Source organism: Cornus florida, unplaced genomic scaffold (genome assembly GCF_030987335.1).
Source record: "Cornus florida cultivar Cherokee Brave unplaced genomic scaffold, ASM3098733v1 CherokeeBrave_3.0.0_Hap2_Chr02, whole genome shotgun sequence".
NCBI lineage: Eukaryota > Viridiplantae > Streptophyta > Magnoliopsida > Cornales > Cornaceae > Cornus > Cornus florida.
In genome coordinates, this window is record NW_026775572.1 from 84,476,065 (window position 1) to 84,494,449 (window position 18,385).

Consider the following 18,385-nt stretch of genomic DNA (forward strand, 5'->3'; position numbering starts at 1 on the left):
TCTAAATCACTACCCAAATATAAAATAATGGTAACATAACTCATAAGGTCAAGATAATGTGTAATTCAAGCATTCCTCCTTCAATTTATAATTTTCTTAACTTTGTTAAAAAAAAATTGGATCCTAAATCACTACCCAAATATAAAATAATGATAACATAACTCATAAGGTCAAGAGAATGTGTAATTCAAGCATTCCTCCTTCAATTTATAATTTCTCAACTTTTTTTAAAAAAAAGTGGATCCTAAATCACTACCCAAATATAAAATAATGGTAACATAACTCATAAGGTCAAGATAATGCGTAATTCAAGCATTCCCTCCTTCAATTTATAATTTCTTAACTTTGTTAGACTTGAGCACTACAATACCGTAGTATAATTTTTATTTGAATATTTGACCCATCAATATGGATTGTTTGTGATTGTAACGTAAATATATATAAATGTGACATGTCTGCACCACAGCTTCAATATATTTAATGCAGATTGGATTATTTAGTGGGCTGAAAAGCAGAATATCCTCAAAGGGGTACTTTAGGCACACATTACACGTCCTTTTTTCCGAGCGTATCTAAAACATCTTCAAATCTCTCTTTGACCATCGTACTCCCCCCCCCCCCCCCCCCCCCTCTCTCTCTCTCCTCTCTTTCTCTCTCTATCTGCATTGCCTTTTCGCCGCTGTTGCAGTGAGAGTTCTCTTTCTCCTCTCACTTTCCTCCCTCTGCCACTGCTAAAGAATTTAAAAGGTTTGTTTCAGAGAGAGAAAGTTAGAGAGAGAAAGAGAGTTTTCTTCTTCTTCTTCTTTCAAATCTCCATAATTCTCTTATCATTACAACTCTCTCTCTCTCTCTCTCTGTTCGGAGTCTCTCCGATCCGACGGCCACGATCTTCTCGTCATCTAATCGTACGCCCAGGGTTCGCTTGTCAGCCTCGTCTCAAGTAAGTCCCCCCCATATTAAAGCTTAAGCCTTTTTCAGCCACCTCTTTCTCTCTCTCCTCCTTTATCGAAATCATTTCTAATTAATCACTCGCTGTATCTCTCTACACAGAGGTATACATATATACATACATATATATATATATATATATATCAATTTCTCTCTCTGTATCGTCGCCATTTTAGAATTTGCCCTGTACGTTATCTGCTTTATTTGAATACTCGTTTTTTTTTTTAAAAAAAGTATTATTAATGTTCTTTTTGTAAAATTAATTAATCTAAAGCGTTTCTTTTTACTTTGGTTGTATTACTTTTTTGTCTCTGGTTACATGCAAAGTACAAATTTCTGTCATCGTGAAGGGTTTTATTGAATTAGACGATTTTTGTGAGAATATCTAATCTTATAATCTTGATTTTTACATATATGATATATATATAGATCAGATTATTGGAATAGAGTTTGTTGAATTTGTCTTTTATGTACCTCTGGAGTCTTCAACTTTTATTGAATTTCACAGTATTCACTGTTGGGAATTTATGTTGTTGTCAAAATGTAGTCAGGTTGGATATCAATCATGGGTATAAGCTTAACGAGTGGTTAATTGTTGCTAATGGGTAAAATTTAACTTAATAACTTGGATATAGGATTTGGGTATTAATTTTGAGTTGAGTGCTTGGTTAATTTTGTGCTAGTTTTTAATTTCATGAATCCTAGTTTGCTTGTAGATTTTTATACTTTAAACACTATTCATGAACGCTTTAATTGGTTTTGAGAATTTTTTAGTCATAAATTTGAATTTATTATTTAAAATATCACTTCTATTGTAAATTGGACTATTTCATTGCTAATTTTGAAATCTTATCACCGTAACTTGTTAACTCGTTCAGTTATCTATTGAGATTTACAGTACATTTTTCATTTATCTATATGTTAGTGATGGTATTTTTTATAATTTGACATATGGCTAATCATTATTTTTGGGGAAATAGTGATTTCATTGTCCCTTGCCTTATAGAGTTGATGCTCTATCTGTATGTCACTCTTTTTATTGAGGTAATGAAGTATATGGTGACTTGCGAGTTGATTGAAATATTTGTGTCTTGTACATCTTTTCTTTTTAGATTGATAAGCTGTGTTGAATGATATGAATTACAAGAATATGATGATATTTGCATTTATTAGTTTTTGCATTATTACCAATTATTGGTATCCTTTTATATGAGGTGGAAAAAATTAATCTTTTCTTTTAATCATGTCTCATAAAAGGTGATTGGTAATTAACATTCCTTAGTTTTTGAATTATGATGAATAATTGGTCTCCTTTTATATGAGTTGTACAAACTACAAAATTGATTTTCTTAATTGTGTCTTGTTACCTGAATTATATTTCTATTTTATTATATGCAGTGAGCAATATGCATCTTGTGAACAGAGGGCCTATGGAGCCTAATGGGCATAGGAGAGCAAGGAGAAAGGATTACATTTCTCAGGAAAATGGGGAAGCGAGCTCATCAGATGTTGACATTGAACTGGATCCATGGACTGCCTGGGCATATAGACCTCGTACTGTTTCAATGTTACTTATTGGTGCATGTTTTCTTATGTGAGTTTCTTGCACTGTGAGCAGTTTTATCTTGCCAATTCTGCAACTTCATTATTTCATGGATAGCCTTGTTATCTTCATAATTGTGAACCTCCATTTCCCTCTTGAATTCTATTACTTGTCATAAGTTTCAAGTGTTTGCCTTGCATATGAGTGCTGTGAGTACCGAATTAGGGAAAATTTTGAACTAATAAATAAGAAACTCAGTATTTACTTCATTTACTTATATAGCCACTAGTCCAAGTTACATTGAGGTTACATTAGAAGTTTGGAAGCTATTGGGAAAAGTCTGTCACAACCAAGGCTTCAGAATGCCAATATAGAGGATCTGCAAGCTCAAAATTACCCCTTCAGCTTTCGGTAAACAATATATTTTGTGGAAACCATTGGTTTTAAATTTTGTATACACAGTTTTACATTCGTGTCAGAAAATTTCTGAAATTAGTAGATTATAAATCCCACATCTTATGTAACTGTTATATAGCCAAAGCTACGTTAAATTACATTCATAGTTCTATATTCAATGCTGTATCTGCAAAACTAGAAGGGATCTGCGAACTTGGAGCTTGCTTCCCAATTTTAGCCTTTTAAAAGCCATGCATGTTTGTGTTAGTTTCCTCTTCCCTCAGGCACTGTCATAAGGATGCTTTCTATCGAGTGAGGTAGCTTTGCTATATATATACATAATGATGTAGAGAGCAGAATGCGACACTAGGATTTTGCAGAAGATCTTATAGATTATTATATTCATTTAAGCAGCATTCAACGTTGTCCGTATACTGTTTGCAGTATGTCCGTATGGCCTTCTTTGTGTAAAGTTAGTTATCTAGTGTTGTACATCATTAGATGTCATATATTGTTTGCTGTAACATTATTAAACTTATTCTCTTTATATGTAATGTTGGTCATGAAATGTTCTTTCTGTGGGCCTGAACTACTAATAAGGTCATTGTACGTCAAAGAAGGGTCCCTATTTTTTTTTTTTTTTTTTTTTTTTCTGTGTTTTTTGGTAGATGAGTGTTGGTTTGAAAAGGGGGTTAGTAAATGTTACTTTTCTTGTGTTGCCCTGCTTCCTAATGCTTATATTCTGTGCATAAGGGAAAATTTAGGAGTATTATGTGAAGTATCTAACAGAATATTTCAGCTTGGGAACCTTTATTCCCTGCATTAAGAAATAGTTTCGTGACCATTCCTCTAATCTACAAAATGACAATGGGACAATAGAGAAATCTTTTTCTTCAAACAGGAGGTTCCCTTCTTTGCTGTTGTCCCTCTACTTTTGACATTTGTTTTGTAATATTGCTTAGCACCCTATTTTTTAAAGGCTTGATGATAAAAGTATTCTTGTTGGAGAAGATATTACTATGCTTACTAGAAAAAAGTGTTACATTATCTTACCCTTACCATTACATGCACAAGTATTCTTTTAAATAAGCCAGTTGCAATGATGTTCTTTGATTTTCTTTATCTGAACATGCTTATAGATGGGCAAGTGGAGTTCTTGATCCGGAAAACTGTTCATCTCATGATATTGTCACATCTGTGAAAAGGTCTGTGCTTGGCTTTCTATGTGCTGTTATGCATTTGACAAATTTCTGTTAGTACTTAAACCCGTGTATATTTTTTTTATAGGGGTGTATGGGCAATGATTGCTGTTTTTCTTGCTTACTGTTTGCTGCAAGCCCCTTCAACGTAAGTTACCTAATATAGTTTATTGTAAACAGATTTGTTGTGACATTTTTTACTGCATCAAGTTCATAACTATTTGAAAGTATTCTAAGCCTTATTTAGTTTCTTTGACGCGCATGCTTTTTTTATTGTTTGTATTAAACTGCTCATCTACCCAAGGATACTTGAGTGTGAATGGATATGTTTTGTGGGATGTGGAAAAATCTCTCTTGTTTCTCAAATCAGTTTTGTTTTAATTAGAGTTATGAGCACATTCATAACAATTTGCAGCAAAACAGCGTCCTCATTTTTAATTTGGTGACCAAATACTATGTATTCTGTATAGCATTGCTGATGCATTTATGTGATTTAGGCTGAGGAGTAATTTTATCAAGGTGTAGGTTTTTGAGGAATTCCTTAAGGTCTTTTATCTAAGGGTAAAGTGCAGAAAACACCCGTATAGTATGCTTACATAGCGCATCTCACCCCCTCATGTGCGGAAAACTCCCCTAAAGTATGAATTTGTGTAATCCCACTTGACACATTTAAGATAGACTGTATTAAATTTTAATTGGGAATAATTTTTTCTTTTTTATAATTATAGAAAGAACGGGTGTTTTCATTCCATATGATATACTTAACATTAATTTGACAACTGTGAGAACAAATATTTTTTTTTTGAGATATTTTTTTTTACTCCATTTGACCAGTAAAAGAAATACATATATTAGAACTTTCTAACTTATGAGTGGCTTTAAGTCCTAGGAAATGTAAAATAGTCGATCAAAGAGAGATAATACACTTTTAGTTTTAGGGGAAATATATGGAGAATTATTTTTTTTGAAAGGTGAGAAAAAATCCCTTAAAGTGGGTTAAATATAGTTAATGTGTACATTACACCCCTCTACTATGAGATTATTATCATACACACCCCCTTGGGGATTTTCGGAAGAGTAAAAGGGCAAAATGGGCGTTATAGCATTATTTTATGTCAGATCTTTGCAAAACGTAATTTGAGGGGTGATTCTGCACAATTTTAAAATATAAGGGGGTTAATAGCACACTTTTTAAAATAGGGGGTGAAAGTGCTTTGCGGAGTATACTTTAGGGGTGTTTTCTGCACTTTACCCTTTATCTAATGGCATCATGAATTTTTTTTTTTTTCTCTCCTTTTCAGAACATTTTTCTCCTTATGTGATAGTTAAGCAAGTTTGTTTTGCCGACTTCTCTTGAAAGGATTTGGGGGTATGTTTTAGTAGAATTGAGTTAAATCTTACCCCACCCAACCACCCCACCCACCCCCACAAAAAAAAAAAGAAAAGAAAAAAAGAAAGAAAAGGAAAGGTAGATGGCTGTTGGATCACGATAGCATCAAGAATTTTCCTTTTTGGACATGCTGTGGACACTTCCCAGACATACCGACATGTCGTGGACATGCAATAGACATTCTGACATGCCACATACATGCTGTGAACAAGCCGGGTACATGGGTGTCTGATTAAAAGGGGTTATTTAAGAAAAGAAAAAAGAAAAAAAAAGATGGGTTAAAATATGTAGTATGTGGATTTTTTTGGAAAGTTTCAATAATATGGAGGTCAAAACATAAAGAATTTAGAAGCTTTTAATATGAAATTTATCAAGCATTTATTTTTTAGTTGATCTTTTCATGCTTATTACCTGTTTGAAATTGTAAAGATCACAAAGAGAAAATGGTAAGAATATTGCTCTCTTTTGCAACCAAGCTTCGAAGTTGTTAGTGATCATAGAAACTTGACTGTTGGCGAGCTGTCTTCTTCTTCTTCTTATTTAGTAAATCATTCCTCTTATTTTATTTATTTATTATTTTGTTCTCTTCTTCTGATAACAAGCTCATTTCTTACTCTAACAGAGTCTCTTTTATCATCAACAATGCACTATTTTTTTTTCTCAACAAAACTTCAATTCTCTTTATTTCTTCATTTTTTTCTTTCTTTCTTTTTCTAACACTCTCTTCTAATAGATTCTCTTTCTTTTTCTTTAATAAAGGCCCCTTAAGGGTAAGAAATTTTTATCAGCCCCTTTTCTTTCATTCTTTACCTAACTGTTAATATTTTGTTTTTTGTTTTTTTATTTGTTTTTTATATTTATTTATTAATTTTTTTTATGGATTTATATTACAACAAATTTTATAAAGAGAGTTTAAAAATTATACTTCAGCTCATTCTCTCTTCTTATCTTTCTTATTAAATGAGTGAATAATTGTTGTATCCGTGCTTCTTAGATTCCACTCAGCTGAAAGGAGTGAATTCTGTGTCTCATAATTGAAAATTTAACTATAAAAAGTAGAGGCATAGCAAGCTGGAGGTACCCTCGTATGCAGTCAATAGAAGGAAATATTTAAACGCTGCAAAGAGAAGTTTTACCCAAGGGGGTAGCAATGGCAGAGGATTTTTTTTGCAATTTTTATCCTGTGAGGTGTTTGTTGCCTTGCTGATAAAAATAACATGTTCCTTTCATCACTTTATGCCTTAGATGACTAAAGACAACCTTTTCCAACACTCTGCCCTCTGAAGCCAAGTTTGCCCCCTCCAGATTTGAACAACATTTTCAACTGTTCTCTTCATTCTTGATCTTTGCATGACATTTAAGTCGATGTCAAGCTTTGAACTTACAACTCTGAACGAGATTGGGAACTTAGGCATGGCCAAAATTTGTGTTATTTTGAAGTCTCCTACCTCCCTTCACATACCAGCGTCGACACGACATGATATGGGTATGGGTAGGAGTATGGATATGTGTTTGACACACTAGTCCAAATCGAACATCCCAGTCCTTCAGATGTGACAGATTGTAGTACAAACTCAAATTTTATAGCAAGAAAAGTTTTGTATCCATCAGATAGAGAAACTTCTTTTCTTTTTTCCCCTTACCACACATAACGTATTTAAATACATAATACATGTATACTAGCCAAATTTTAGGCACATTTTCCCATGCCCCAGGCTTTGGAATACGAGAAGGTCCAACAATTAGCACACACCCAATACTTGTACCGGAGCCCATGTATAGGGTAAAACAATGTCAAATGTTCACATTAGTTATGATCAAATCATCGTTTTGAAGGAATACATATCTTTGTTTTTGTTTTGAAAAATGCTTTTTTGAGTCTCCCTTGTTACTATGGTGCTTCAGTTTCTTTAAATTTAAAGTGTATGATATTTTTCTCCGCCTTCTTATTTGTTTGTAAATGCATTTGGTATTACAGAGTACTAATTAGGCCACATCCTGCAATTTGGCGCCTAGTTCATGGGATGGCTGTTGTTTACCTGGTTGCTCTCACATTTCTGCTTTTTCAGGTTAGTGTTATTTAATAATTGCTGAGCTAAAATATATGTATGAGCATCTGTCTTTGCGCTTCTCTCTCATTTAAATGTCAAAAATAACGATTTCTCTGTTAGATGGTAATTTCCACACCAACCTTTTCATTTCGTAGTTCAGGGTGGGGTGTGGTACTTTGATGCCACTGGCATCTCTAATAAGTAATTTCCTTTTCATTTCGTAGTTCAGGGTGGGGTGTGGTATTTTGATGCCACTGGCATCTTTTATTAGTAATTTTTTTTTTTTTTGAAAATTTATTTTATTTCTTATTGACTCACCTGTAATTATTTATGCTCTGAAGTAAAATCTGCAGTTTTTATAGCTTATATTTTTGTCTTCTTTTTTTGGATATGTTCTCTGTGCAACTACCACATGCTAGCAGTTATGAATATGAGTTTTTTTCCTGCATTATATTTGTTGAGCATTACGGTGGTAACTGCTTTGTTTTCTTTTTTCTTTCATTATTTTCCAGAAACGTGATGATGCTCGGCAATTCATGAAATTTCTCCATCCTGATCTTGGTGTTGGTAATGAATCTGGACTTTTGCAAATCTTGTTACTTTTTCATGCTGATTGACATGGATCAGTTCATTGTGTTTGTAATGCATTTGATTTTTGCAAAATTTTCATTTCACGAGTTGAGAGGTATTTGGCCATTGAGTGCATATCGAGATCACTATTAGTGAGTGTGTGTTTATTTATTTTATAACTATATTTACATGTTTTTGATGCAGAACTTCCTGAGAGATCCTATGGTGCTGATTGTCGAATTTACGTGCCTGAAAATCCCACAAGCAGGTTTAAGAATGTTTATGTATGATATCTTCTTTCACAATTCTTCTACTTCACTAATTTCTTTTTGGCTGCATTCTTTTCCTGTTTGTGGTGGATGTTAGTATGGTATTGGGAAGTCACATGCCTCTTATTTGTTTTATTTTCCCAGGAGACACTCTTTGATGAGTTTGTTCTTGCTCATATTTTTGGATGGTGGGGAAAGGCTATACTGATTCGTAATCAGCCCCTTTTGTGGGTGCTATCAATTGGATTTGAGTTCATGGAGGTCAGAGTTTTAATCCGAACTTAAAATTCCTTTTATGGTTCTGATTTTTAGTTAGCACTCATTATGAGCTTGGTACAGTCTTTTAAACTGTTCTCAATCTGAGTATCTTTTGCACTTCCATAAAGTTAATCCTTTTATTGGCATGTTGCAGCTTACCTTTCGCCACATGTTGCCAAACTTCAATGAGTGCTGGTGGGACAGCATCATTCTTGATATATTAATCTGCAATTGGTTTGGTGAGAACGTCGAAGCCACTTTCATGGTTTTTCATTCTGTCAATGCAGAATATTAGCATATTCCTTAATAATATTGGAATCCATCATTTTTGCCATTAGTTAACATTCCCTCTATGAGAATTCTGCAAGATGATCCTGTGGAAAGAGTGAAGTATAAGCATTAAAAATTGGTTGGTAGAGAGAAAGAGAATGAGTTGGCTTTTTAACAACCCTAGTTGCTTGAATATTCTCCAGTATTGTAAACATCGTTTACCTCATAAGTTTACAAGGTTTAGGACTTCTAGAGAATGAAGCCGAGCGGTTCAAATTGTTGAGAGATATCTTTTGTATTGGTGAGATTACAGTGAGAAAATTCCATGACCAGATGAAATGAACGTCTTCCGTCACGAGCATACTAATTTATTTAATGGCCTTGGTATAAACTCCATTATTCTCCATAAATGTGTTTTACTATTAACTTGTATAAAATGGTAATATATGGAAAATATCTCAAACTAACCATACGAAGAGCTTTTTAAACTCTCTTTGTATATGCTAAGCTGCTCGTAGATCCATCTCTGGTGTCAGTATGTGTTTGATTTTTTTTTTTTTTAAAATTTTTTTATCTCTGGATATTCTAATTCTTGTCTCTTAATTGTCTATCCTATTTGTTTGTTTGAGGTAGAGCTGCTACTTGCCAAATTTTTAATAGTAATAATGATGAGAATGAATACGGGAAACACCACTCTATTGAGAGAAATTAAATAAAGTTGCAAAGCAGGTTGATATTACTTCCAAACCAAGCAGAAAGAACAAGATAATAAGCTCAAGAACCTTGAAGTACTTCAGAACCTTAGCTTTCACTGTATTGCCTTGACCCATAGGCTTAAAATTGGAGAGAGCGACCTGTCTCTGTTGTGGTTCTTGAAATTGCCTCCCATTCAAATTTCACTGCAATTACCAAGGGAAAAACCATTTAGATTTAACTTCATGATTTCATATTAATTTTAGGACTAGATTTTGCTGGTTCTACAAAATGTGCTGAGTACTTCAAAATTGAAATATTTACATTGTAATGCAATAATTTTGTGCTGCTTTTGAAGCCATGGTTTTTATTAGATGGGTGGGTATAGAGTTGCTATTAGTTAGAATATTTTGAGAGAACTTGTGGATTGAGAAGAATTGTTACAGTTCCTTTTTCTTTTCTGGAAATGATTTTTTTTTTTCTTTTTTCATTTGCTTTTATTATCACCTTGAAATATAGTGAAAGATGCATTTCGAATGCCAATTTACTGTTGAAGTTTTTTGCAAAAACTTGGTGTGGTAATTAGTACCTTTCTAGTTTCTAGATACAGGTGCTATCCTGGATTATTACCTTTTCACTTCACAAAACTAGGAAGATTTGGGCAATTCACATTATTTTGTTCTATAAAAACTAGCCGGTATATTTATTGATAATTGAAGAAGTTTATGGCAAATTTATACTTGTTGGATGTTGATCTGCGGTAATATTGGTGCTGAAACAGAATTTAGAGCTCTGCAATATAAGAATTACATAGGCATAGTTTTTGCAGCGTTTCATTTCTGCTATGTGCTTGGAGGTGCTTAGGGGCGTGCTTCTGAAAATGATAATTAATTTAATTTCAGGCCCTTTCTTGGGTAATATTGTTAATCTATCAAAGTTCCAGTTGCTTGTTCTTGGTTATTACTGGTTCAGGAGTTCCAAAACATTATCGACTTTCCTTGAGCTGTTTATATGCATAATGAGAGGAGGATCTGAATGGTTGTTGATCAGGTTGTTTACCAGTTGCATCTTTCATGATGATTGTAGAAATGCTAATATGTAATTTCCATTATGGATGGACAAAGAAAACACAAGCGGGAGGGTACTGTTATTTAGTTGGACTATTCCCAAATTGACTTCTCCGTGCTCATGTCGTTTCATGATAATGAGATCAAGGTGTTTTTGGTCTCCGAAAAGGGCATGCCTAATTTTTTTCACTAATTACGAAAAACTTTTTAACTTCAGATTTGACTGATTCAGGCATTTTTTGTGTTCCGTGTTGGAATACATCATCTTTTACAATTGCGCAAGTCGCCAACTTTTACTACCCTGAAGCTTTAATTTTGTTAGTCAATTACCTTTCTGTTGTAGATGTGGAACTCCAGGATTAGCTTTGGTTATGTCACCGCGGTATGAGTTGGAATAAGAGAAAACTGTGTAATATTGATATTTGAAATCTGTCAGGGACCTTGCATTTGTATTCCTTTTGAGAATGTTACTTGCTAATATCTTAGACTGGAGTGATTATTAAATTTTACTTTAGTCACTGTCATTTTTCTGAGATGATTTGCACAATAAGGGACTTTTACCATGCTGACAGGTTCTTTTTTCTTTTACCTTGCAGGCATCTGGGCAGGAATGTATACTGTTCGATACTTTGATGGAAGAACATATGAGTGGGTTGGCATAAGCCGTCAGCCGAATATTATTGGCAAAGTATGTTTTATGACAGTTATATGCATGTGTATCTGTGCGTTGCTGAAATGTTCTAAATCTTCTATTATATTTTGCAACGCTTTATTTCATCATATTATCAATGAAAAAAATGTCATTGACTTGCAAATGGTTCTTTAGAAGCGAAAGCTTTTGATGTTAAGAAGCAGACACTTTAACAGAGGAGCTGTTTCTGCATTCTGTATACCCTTTATGGACACTTCTAAATATTTGTTTCTCTTGTATGGGACTTGATTCAATAAGGCAAAAGAATAATCTAAAAAATGTGACAAAACTTTGACATTGGTCGCATATTTGAGTCTGGCACATCTTGGATAATAGAATTGTGCTTGATAGATATTTCATGATGGAATATAGTTTTTTTTTTTTTTTAAAGAAAAGATTACCATTGATGAAGAAAAAAACATAATGGACATTTATTTGGATTTATTGAAAAATTTAAGTTTACTTTTGTATGAATTAATATCTATTGTGGTATACTTGCTACGGTCATGTTCTAATTTCTAAGAACATAGTCCTTTTATGTGTCCATATGGTCATGAACCTAAGTTGCATGTGCGTCCATGCTCCGTAGCATGGATGTATGTGCCAATTGGTCAATTACAGATTATATCACGATTTATTTGTTCTCTTTTCAGTGTGTACCAATTAGTGGCATTACCGAATCTTTGAAATTAGGACACTTGGTACCATTTATATTCCATAATAATGTGCTTTCTCTTACATGTAACCGAAAGAAAAGAAGAAAATTAAAGGATGGATAGAAAAAGAGTTGATAAACATGTTATATACTCTAAATGAATTTCTGAGATGTTGATTTCGTACTTATCTGGAAAGGTAGTACATGAATAGACACTTTCCCCCTCCCCGATTTATTGCAAGTATTGTTGACCTGACACCAAGACACGATCCGTGTCTTATTTGAAACTCTTTCAAAAATTTAATTTTTAGTTTAATCACTCTACGGGGAGGAAATATTGGTTATTGGCTTCTTTTGGGTGGATCTTAGAAATTTATCTTGATATGCTTACAAATTATAATTTTCATTTCTTTTCACTGTTCTCTGGTACTATTGTCTTAAAGACTTCTGATCTCGTAAAGAAATGTATGTCTGCCTTTTTTTTCTTTCGTTCTTTTGTCTATTTTGGATTTCCTAACTGATGAATGTTGATACACAAATAGTGTCTGTTGCTCTGTACATGCTCTTTCAAGGTCAGTCATAATTATTGGATATTGTATGCAAAGTTTTTCTTGGTTGAAGAATTGTGGATTTGTTTGCTTATGTCACTCCAAAAAGTCATTATCTTTCTTGTCCTTATGATGATAGGTTACCTGAGCCCTTTTTTTCACCGAGTTTTCAGAATCTGTCAACCAAACAAATTTTTTTACAGTTTTCTGATTTTCAATTCTCAGAAAACTGAACCAAGCGGACTTTAAATTTTATAGAGATAAGCTTTTCTGGTTCTTGTTTCTGAATTTTCCTGGGAAGTTTTACTCGCAATTGTCTTTGGGGGTAAGGTTCAATTGCAAGTGTACTTGATTGACATTTAGACTTTGATCTACCTGAAGTGGCCTCAATTTGTGGAAAAATGAAGTTTAAACTGTTCGGGGAGCTGCATTCTGTGATAGATGAGGTTGTCATTGTGAATTAGGCTTTCACTCATTGCACTTTTTCTTGCCTTTGCATCTAAACTTTATCCTTAAGTAATATGTTGATTTATTTATGTACCAGCTTAATAAGTGCTGATAGTCTACTCTTCCCATAGAATGATAAGAGTTACTACTTTTTACTTACTTTCCAGGTCAAACGAACACTAGGTCAATTTACACCAGCACAGTGGGACAAAGATGAGTGGCACCCCCTCCTTGATCCATGGCGTTTTATTCAAGTTCTCAGTCTTTGCATTGTGTTCTTGACTGTGGAGCTGAACACATTCTTTCTCAAGTTTTGTCTTTGGATCCCTCCTCGTAACCCCCTGATTGTGTATAGATTGATCTTGTGGTGGCTAATTGCAATACCAACAATTCGCGAGTACAATTCATACTTACAGGACAGGTTCTCTCTCGCTCTCTCTCCCCACCCTATTGTTCTTGCATATGCAAATAAAGTACTGCAATTTTAACAAAGAATTTCAATGCAAAACTGAATTGATATGTAGCTTCTCTTAATTTTTGGTTCCCGCATTGATTTTCAGAAAACCAGTGAAAAAGGTGGGGGCATTTTGTTGGCTCTCTATTGCCATCTGCATTGTGGAACTCCTCATTTGTATCAAGTTTGGGTATGGTGAGTTCTCTAGCTTCTTGTCATTATGAGAATAGCGTTTAGTTTTCTATTTTCAGCTGATTATTTATTTTATTTTATTTTTTTATTTTTTTTTAAGGTAAAAGTTTTTTCACTCGCAATGACGATGCATTTATTATTTTTACTCCAGGGTTATTTCCCAAATCAATGCCCTTGTGGTTGGTAATTTTTTGGACATTTGTTGGGGTGGCCTTAGTGATATTCCTGATTGTGTGGTCTTGGCAACTGCATCGCAGTCTCCGTAGAAAGCGGCAATGACTTTACAATTGCGGTTCATCATTCTTTGTTTCCTCCTGTTTTCAACAGGTGACCTACAATGTTGTAAATACCTTTCAGCTTCATTAATTGTAAATACTTGTTCTGTTAGGCAAGTAAATCACAGTTTGTCTTGTAGAGAATATTAATTCTTTCTTTTTAGGTAGTGTGAAAGGTTTTCTAATGCTAGTTGCTTTAGTTATCAATTGGCAAAAGTTACTACAAATTTTGGTTGAGCTTTAATGTTTTAGTTTCTCATTGTATTCTTTGTTTCTTAGTGAGATAAAAGATTCATTTAGTTTTTAGTAAAGAACATTTCCTGACCAATTATTTTTATTATTATTTTGATAAATACATTTCCTGACCATTATTATGATGGTTAATGCTATTATGGGAATGGGAGACCAAATTAACATTGGTTGATAATGTGTTTTGATTGAGGGGATATCCGGTGTTTAGAGCGGAAAGGTTTTCAGTTCTGAAGAGTGGAACGGTGAAACAAGATTCATGCAGTCTGAGTTGTGTTTATTTTACTGAACATTGCATGGGCGGTGTTTAGGGCTGCAACTTGGGCAGGCTAACCTAGTCCAATCCAAAAATTTTGAAATTTGGGCTTAAAATTCACAAATCGAGCTCACGTTCGGGTTGGGTTTTGTCAAAATCCAGACATGTTTGGGTTGGGCTCGGGCTCGGGCTCAACCTGAACCCAATCCGAAACCTAAAATAATTTTATTTATTTATTTACTATGGGTTCTCCTTTCTCTCTCCTCTTTCTCTTTCTCTCTCTGCCGTTGCCGCATCGTCCCTTTGCTGCCGTTGTTGCCGTCCATCGCTCTCAACCGCTGATCCACCGCCGCCACCGTCCCTTCCAAAAATTAAAACAAAACCCATACATACAAGTTAGCAGTTGTAGAGAGAGAAGGGGGCAATTGAGAGTTGAGAGACAGCGGTTGAAGCTTGCGAACCCAAACTAGAACAGTGGGCGATGAAAACTGAAAGATGTGGTTTTGATTTTTTAAACAATCTGAAATGATATGCCGATATGGGTTTTGATATAGGTAATAGGTTTTGAACTTTTGATTCTTGCAGACAGATAGATAAACTGAAATATATGGGTTTTGAACTTCTGAGTCTTGTAAATTTTGTAACTTGCAGTTGCAGAGATAGATTTTGTAGTTTGCAGTTGCAGAGAGAGAGAGAGAGAGAGAGAGAGAGTGAGTTGAGAATGAGACCAGATATAGATGCGATTGGGGAGGCTGAAATGATTTGCCCTAAAAATATTTTATTAATATAATCAAATATATATTATATATATATATATATAAATTTCTGAAAAAAACAGAGAAATTTTTAAATTTTTATTTTTTTTAAAAATCAACCCGATCCGATCCGACCGAAAATATTCGGACTCAGTTTTGATCATAATTCATGTTTGGTACAATTCGGGCTAGCCCAATCCAACCCGATTCGGGTTGAATTTGGGTTGGGACTGGGCTAGGTTGGGCTAGCCAAGTTGCAGCCCTAGTGGTGTTGGTGAAATGATAAAAGGACTGAAAATCACTTTTCTGTTTTACATGCGTGAAGAGTAGGGCTCGTTATGTATGTATATATTTGTTTAGCTGAACCAAACAAGCATGTTGAACATTTTGTCTTGTAATCGAGGAGAAAGAAAAAAGAAAAAAGAAATATGGGTTGATGTTTAGTTGCAAGAAGTTCATTAACGAAGTGTTATTCATTGTTGTCATAGGACATTACTAATAAGAAATAGAGCTAAGAAGCAAAAAAGGATCTCCCACAACCTCGTCCTTCGGCAAACATCCCATTGTCTCGCCCAGACAACCTCTTCCTATCTATAAAAATATCTATTTTCTCTCACTATATATGTATATAACTCAATACTTATACCACGGTCACCACACCCAGAGACCACCGGGCGCCACCACACCTAGAGACCACAAAATAAAATAAAAAACAGTCATATCCAACCTAGAACCACCGGAATTGTCAATTGCCGGCGAGTAGTGATACCAATTTCGGCAAGAGAAGTGTTTGCTCGAATCCACGAGACTATCAACGGCCGTGACGGTCTTTTCTTTGATTTCCAGTGACGAGCTCGAATCCAGTAGTCGCCCGAGCACCGGAACGATCCCGTGCATCAACACATTTTTGTCGTCCCAATTTGCCGAGTTCTTTGATTCAGTCGGCCCAATATGCAACTAGTCGACGTCATTCTGGGTCTTGAGCTTGTCGTCTGAAAGGGTGGGATTGTGACAGTCTTCTGAGAGAGCGCGTCAGAGACGAAATGGAGAAATTCTAGAGAGATTCCGATTGAGAAATTCACCACAAATTCTGACGATGGTGGTGGTGCTGGGTTCCGATTAGTTTATGAATCAATGATGGTGGTTGTGTTGGGTTCGATTTGGGCCCCGCTTTCCGATTGGGTCATCGATTTAAGGCTCAAAAATCCCCAAATGACCTTAAGCCATTGTTGCAGAGGAAACCAAAACCACCCATTGGTTCGCAATCAATCACTTATACTCAGTTGTTTTCCCATGGCGCCAGTGTGTTGGTGGTTGTGTGATGGGGATTGTGGTGGTGGTGGTGGCTATCACTGGCTTTGGTGATAGTGGTGTGGGTGTGTTGTGGTTATGCGATGGACATTGTGGTAGTGGTGGTGGCGGGTTTGTGAGAAGAGTCATTGGTTAGCAAGGTTAAATGGGTCATTTAATGAATAGTTGTTGACATCTGAAATGGTAAATTGGTCATTTTGTGATATAGTTTGGAGGGGTGTGTTTGCAAAACTTTTCAAACTTGAGGTGGCGATGGGACAACACGGGCGTTGGCCGTCATTTGAGTGGCATTGATCTAAATCTCAAGGATGTTAATACAATTAATCCTAATTTTTTTCAGAACATTGCATGAGTGATGTCTAAGCTACACAATCCTTCGTAACGGGTGTTGCTCTCACGCTCCGCTCTTACTATTTGTGATTTAATTTTGTCGTTTTCGCTTTCATACTCTTGAATTCACTTTCGCTTTTACTTTATGTGACTTAGGATAATGTTGGCGAAATGATAAGGACTAAAAATTACTTTTCTTTTTACATGCTTGAAAAGTAGGGCTCGTTATGTATGTATGTATTTGTTTAGCTTAACCAAACAAGCCATGTTGAACATTTTGTCTTATAACCAAGGAGAAATAAAAAGAAAAAAAGAAATATGGGCTGATGTTTAGTTGCAAGAAGTCCATTAATGAAGTGTTATTCATTGTTGCTAGAGGACATTGCTAATGAGAAATAGAGCTAAGAAGCAAAAAAAAGATCTAATACAAGAGAACTACTATAGCGTTTGACTCGTGTGGTGGTTATTGCGACTTATCGGAATTCAATGAAGAGAAAAGAAATTTTTTTCTTCTTTTTTGGTAATTTATTTTATCAATATACTATGGTCGACCAAAAAGTTGTGGGACATGTCATACCACTGGACACAGATCCTCTTGTGAGGCCATCTCTCCCTTGCTATTTCTAGAACTAAATTGGGAGCTAATACTAAAACACGTCATTTGCCACCTCTCTCTCTCTCACCAAATTTATGATTAGACTAAATTTTTCTCTCCCCTTTTCAGTAACTTTCAAACCCAAATTTTCCTTATCGGAATTCACCGCAAGGTTTTTCTTGTGCTTTTTCACCGTCGGTTTAAGATGTTCGATGATGCTATTTTTATTTATTTATTTATTTTTTGGTTTGTTCTGCGCGCCATATTTTTTGTTTGATGCTTTTTCCAATATGCTGAATGAAGAAAGCTACTTGGAGTTGGGACTAGAAATAATTGAAGCTCGTAGTCTTCCTCATGCAAATAGTGACCTAAGATCGTCATTTTCCTTATCATTGTCGGCCGTCTGTGACCCCCTAACATTTGCCAAATCTAAAACCTTAATTAATTTTTAGAGAGATCCAATTCCTTGATTGATTTCTTTGTTTATTAATTTGTTCTTTTTTTTTTTACTCAACATATATTTATGATTATTCCTGGTGAACTGAGCAAAACCTTAAACCTCAATTAATTGTTGGTTTTGAAGATTATACAAAATAAGGAGCAATATCCAAATAAGATACATATATGCTTGGTCAATATGAACATGGATGGGCTTATAACTCCAAATGCATCCGTCACAGCAATACAACCAATCACAATCCAAAAAATTCAGAACCCACAAATGCCTAAAAGCTTACAGTTTTTCGGTTGCTTTAGCCGGATATGATATATAGATACCTTAAAATTCACATCATCATCGGAATTCAAATCCTTGACGTCAAAATTACAGAGAAACGAGTATGACAGGGTGAAAATTTTTAGAGAGATAGAGGGGTGTAAGAATTTTAGAGAGAGGAGGAACCAAAAATAAACGCTTGAAGAGTAAGAATCAATGATGGACCAGAAATTCTTTTTTGAGGGAGGGGGGGGGGGG

The 18,385-nt window shown here is 34.8% G+C and overlaps 1 protein-coding gene across 3 annotated transcripts; it reads left to right on the forward strand.

The window, feature by feature from the left end:
• The first annotated feature begins 624 nt into the window (after positions 1 to 624).
• LOC132295400 (CDP-diacylglycerol--serine O-phosphatidyltransferase 1) lies at positions 625 to 14,230 on the forward strand. 3 transcript variants are annotated; one of them, XM_059793671.1, is made up of 13 exons: positions 625 to 940; positions 2,347 to 2,542; positions 4,027 to 4,092; positions 4,175 to 4,234; positions 7,455 to 7,545; positions 8,040 to 8,094; positions 8,302 to 8,381; positions 8,511 to 8,627; positions 8,779 to 8,863; positions 11,251 to 11,342; positions 13,163 to 13,416; positions 13,556 to 13,644; positions 13,793 to 14,230. In XM_059793671.1, coding segments are annotated over exons 1-13 (1,314 nt in total). In that variant the 5' UTR covers positions 625 to 939; the 3' UTR covers positions 13,921 to 14,230. The 3 variants fall into 3 exon arrangements, with proteins under 3 accessions (XP_059649654.1, XP_059649657.1, XP_059649655.1); XM_059793674.1 differs by having other exon boundaries at positions 13,556 to 13,639; XM_059793672.1 differs by lacking the exon at positions 625 to 940 and adding an exon at positions 955 to 1,052.
• The last annotated feature ends 4,155 nt before the right edge of the window (positions 14,231 to 18,385 follow it).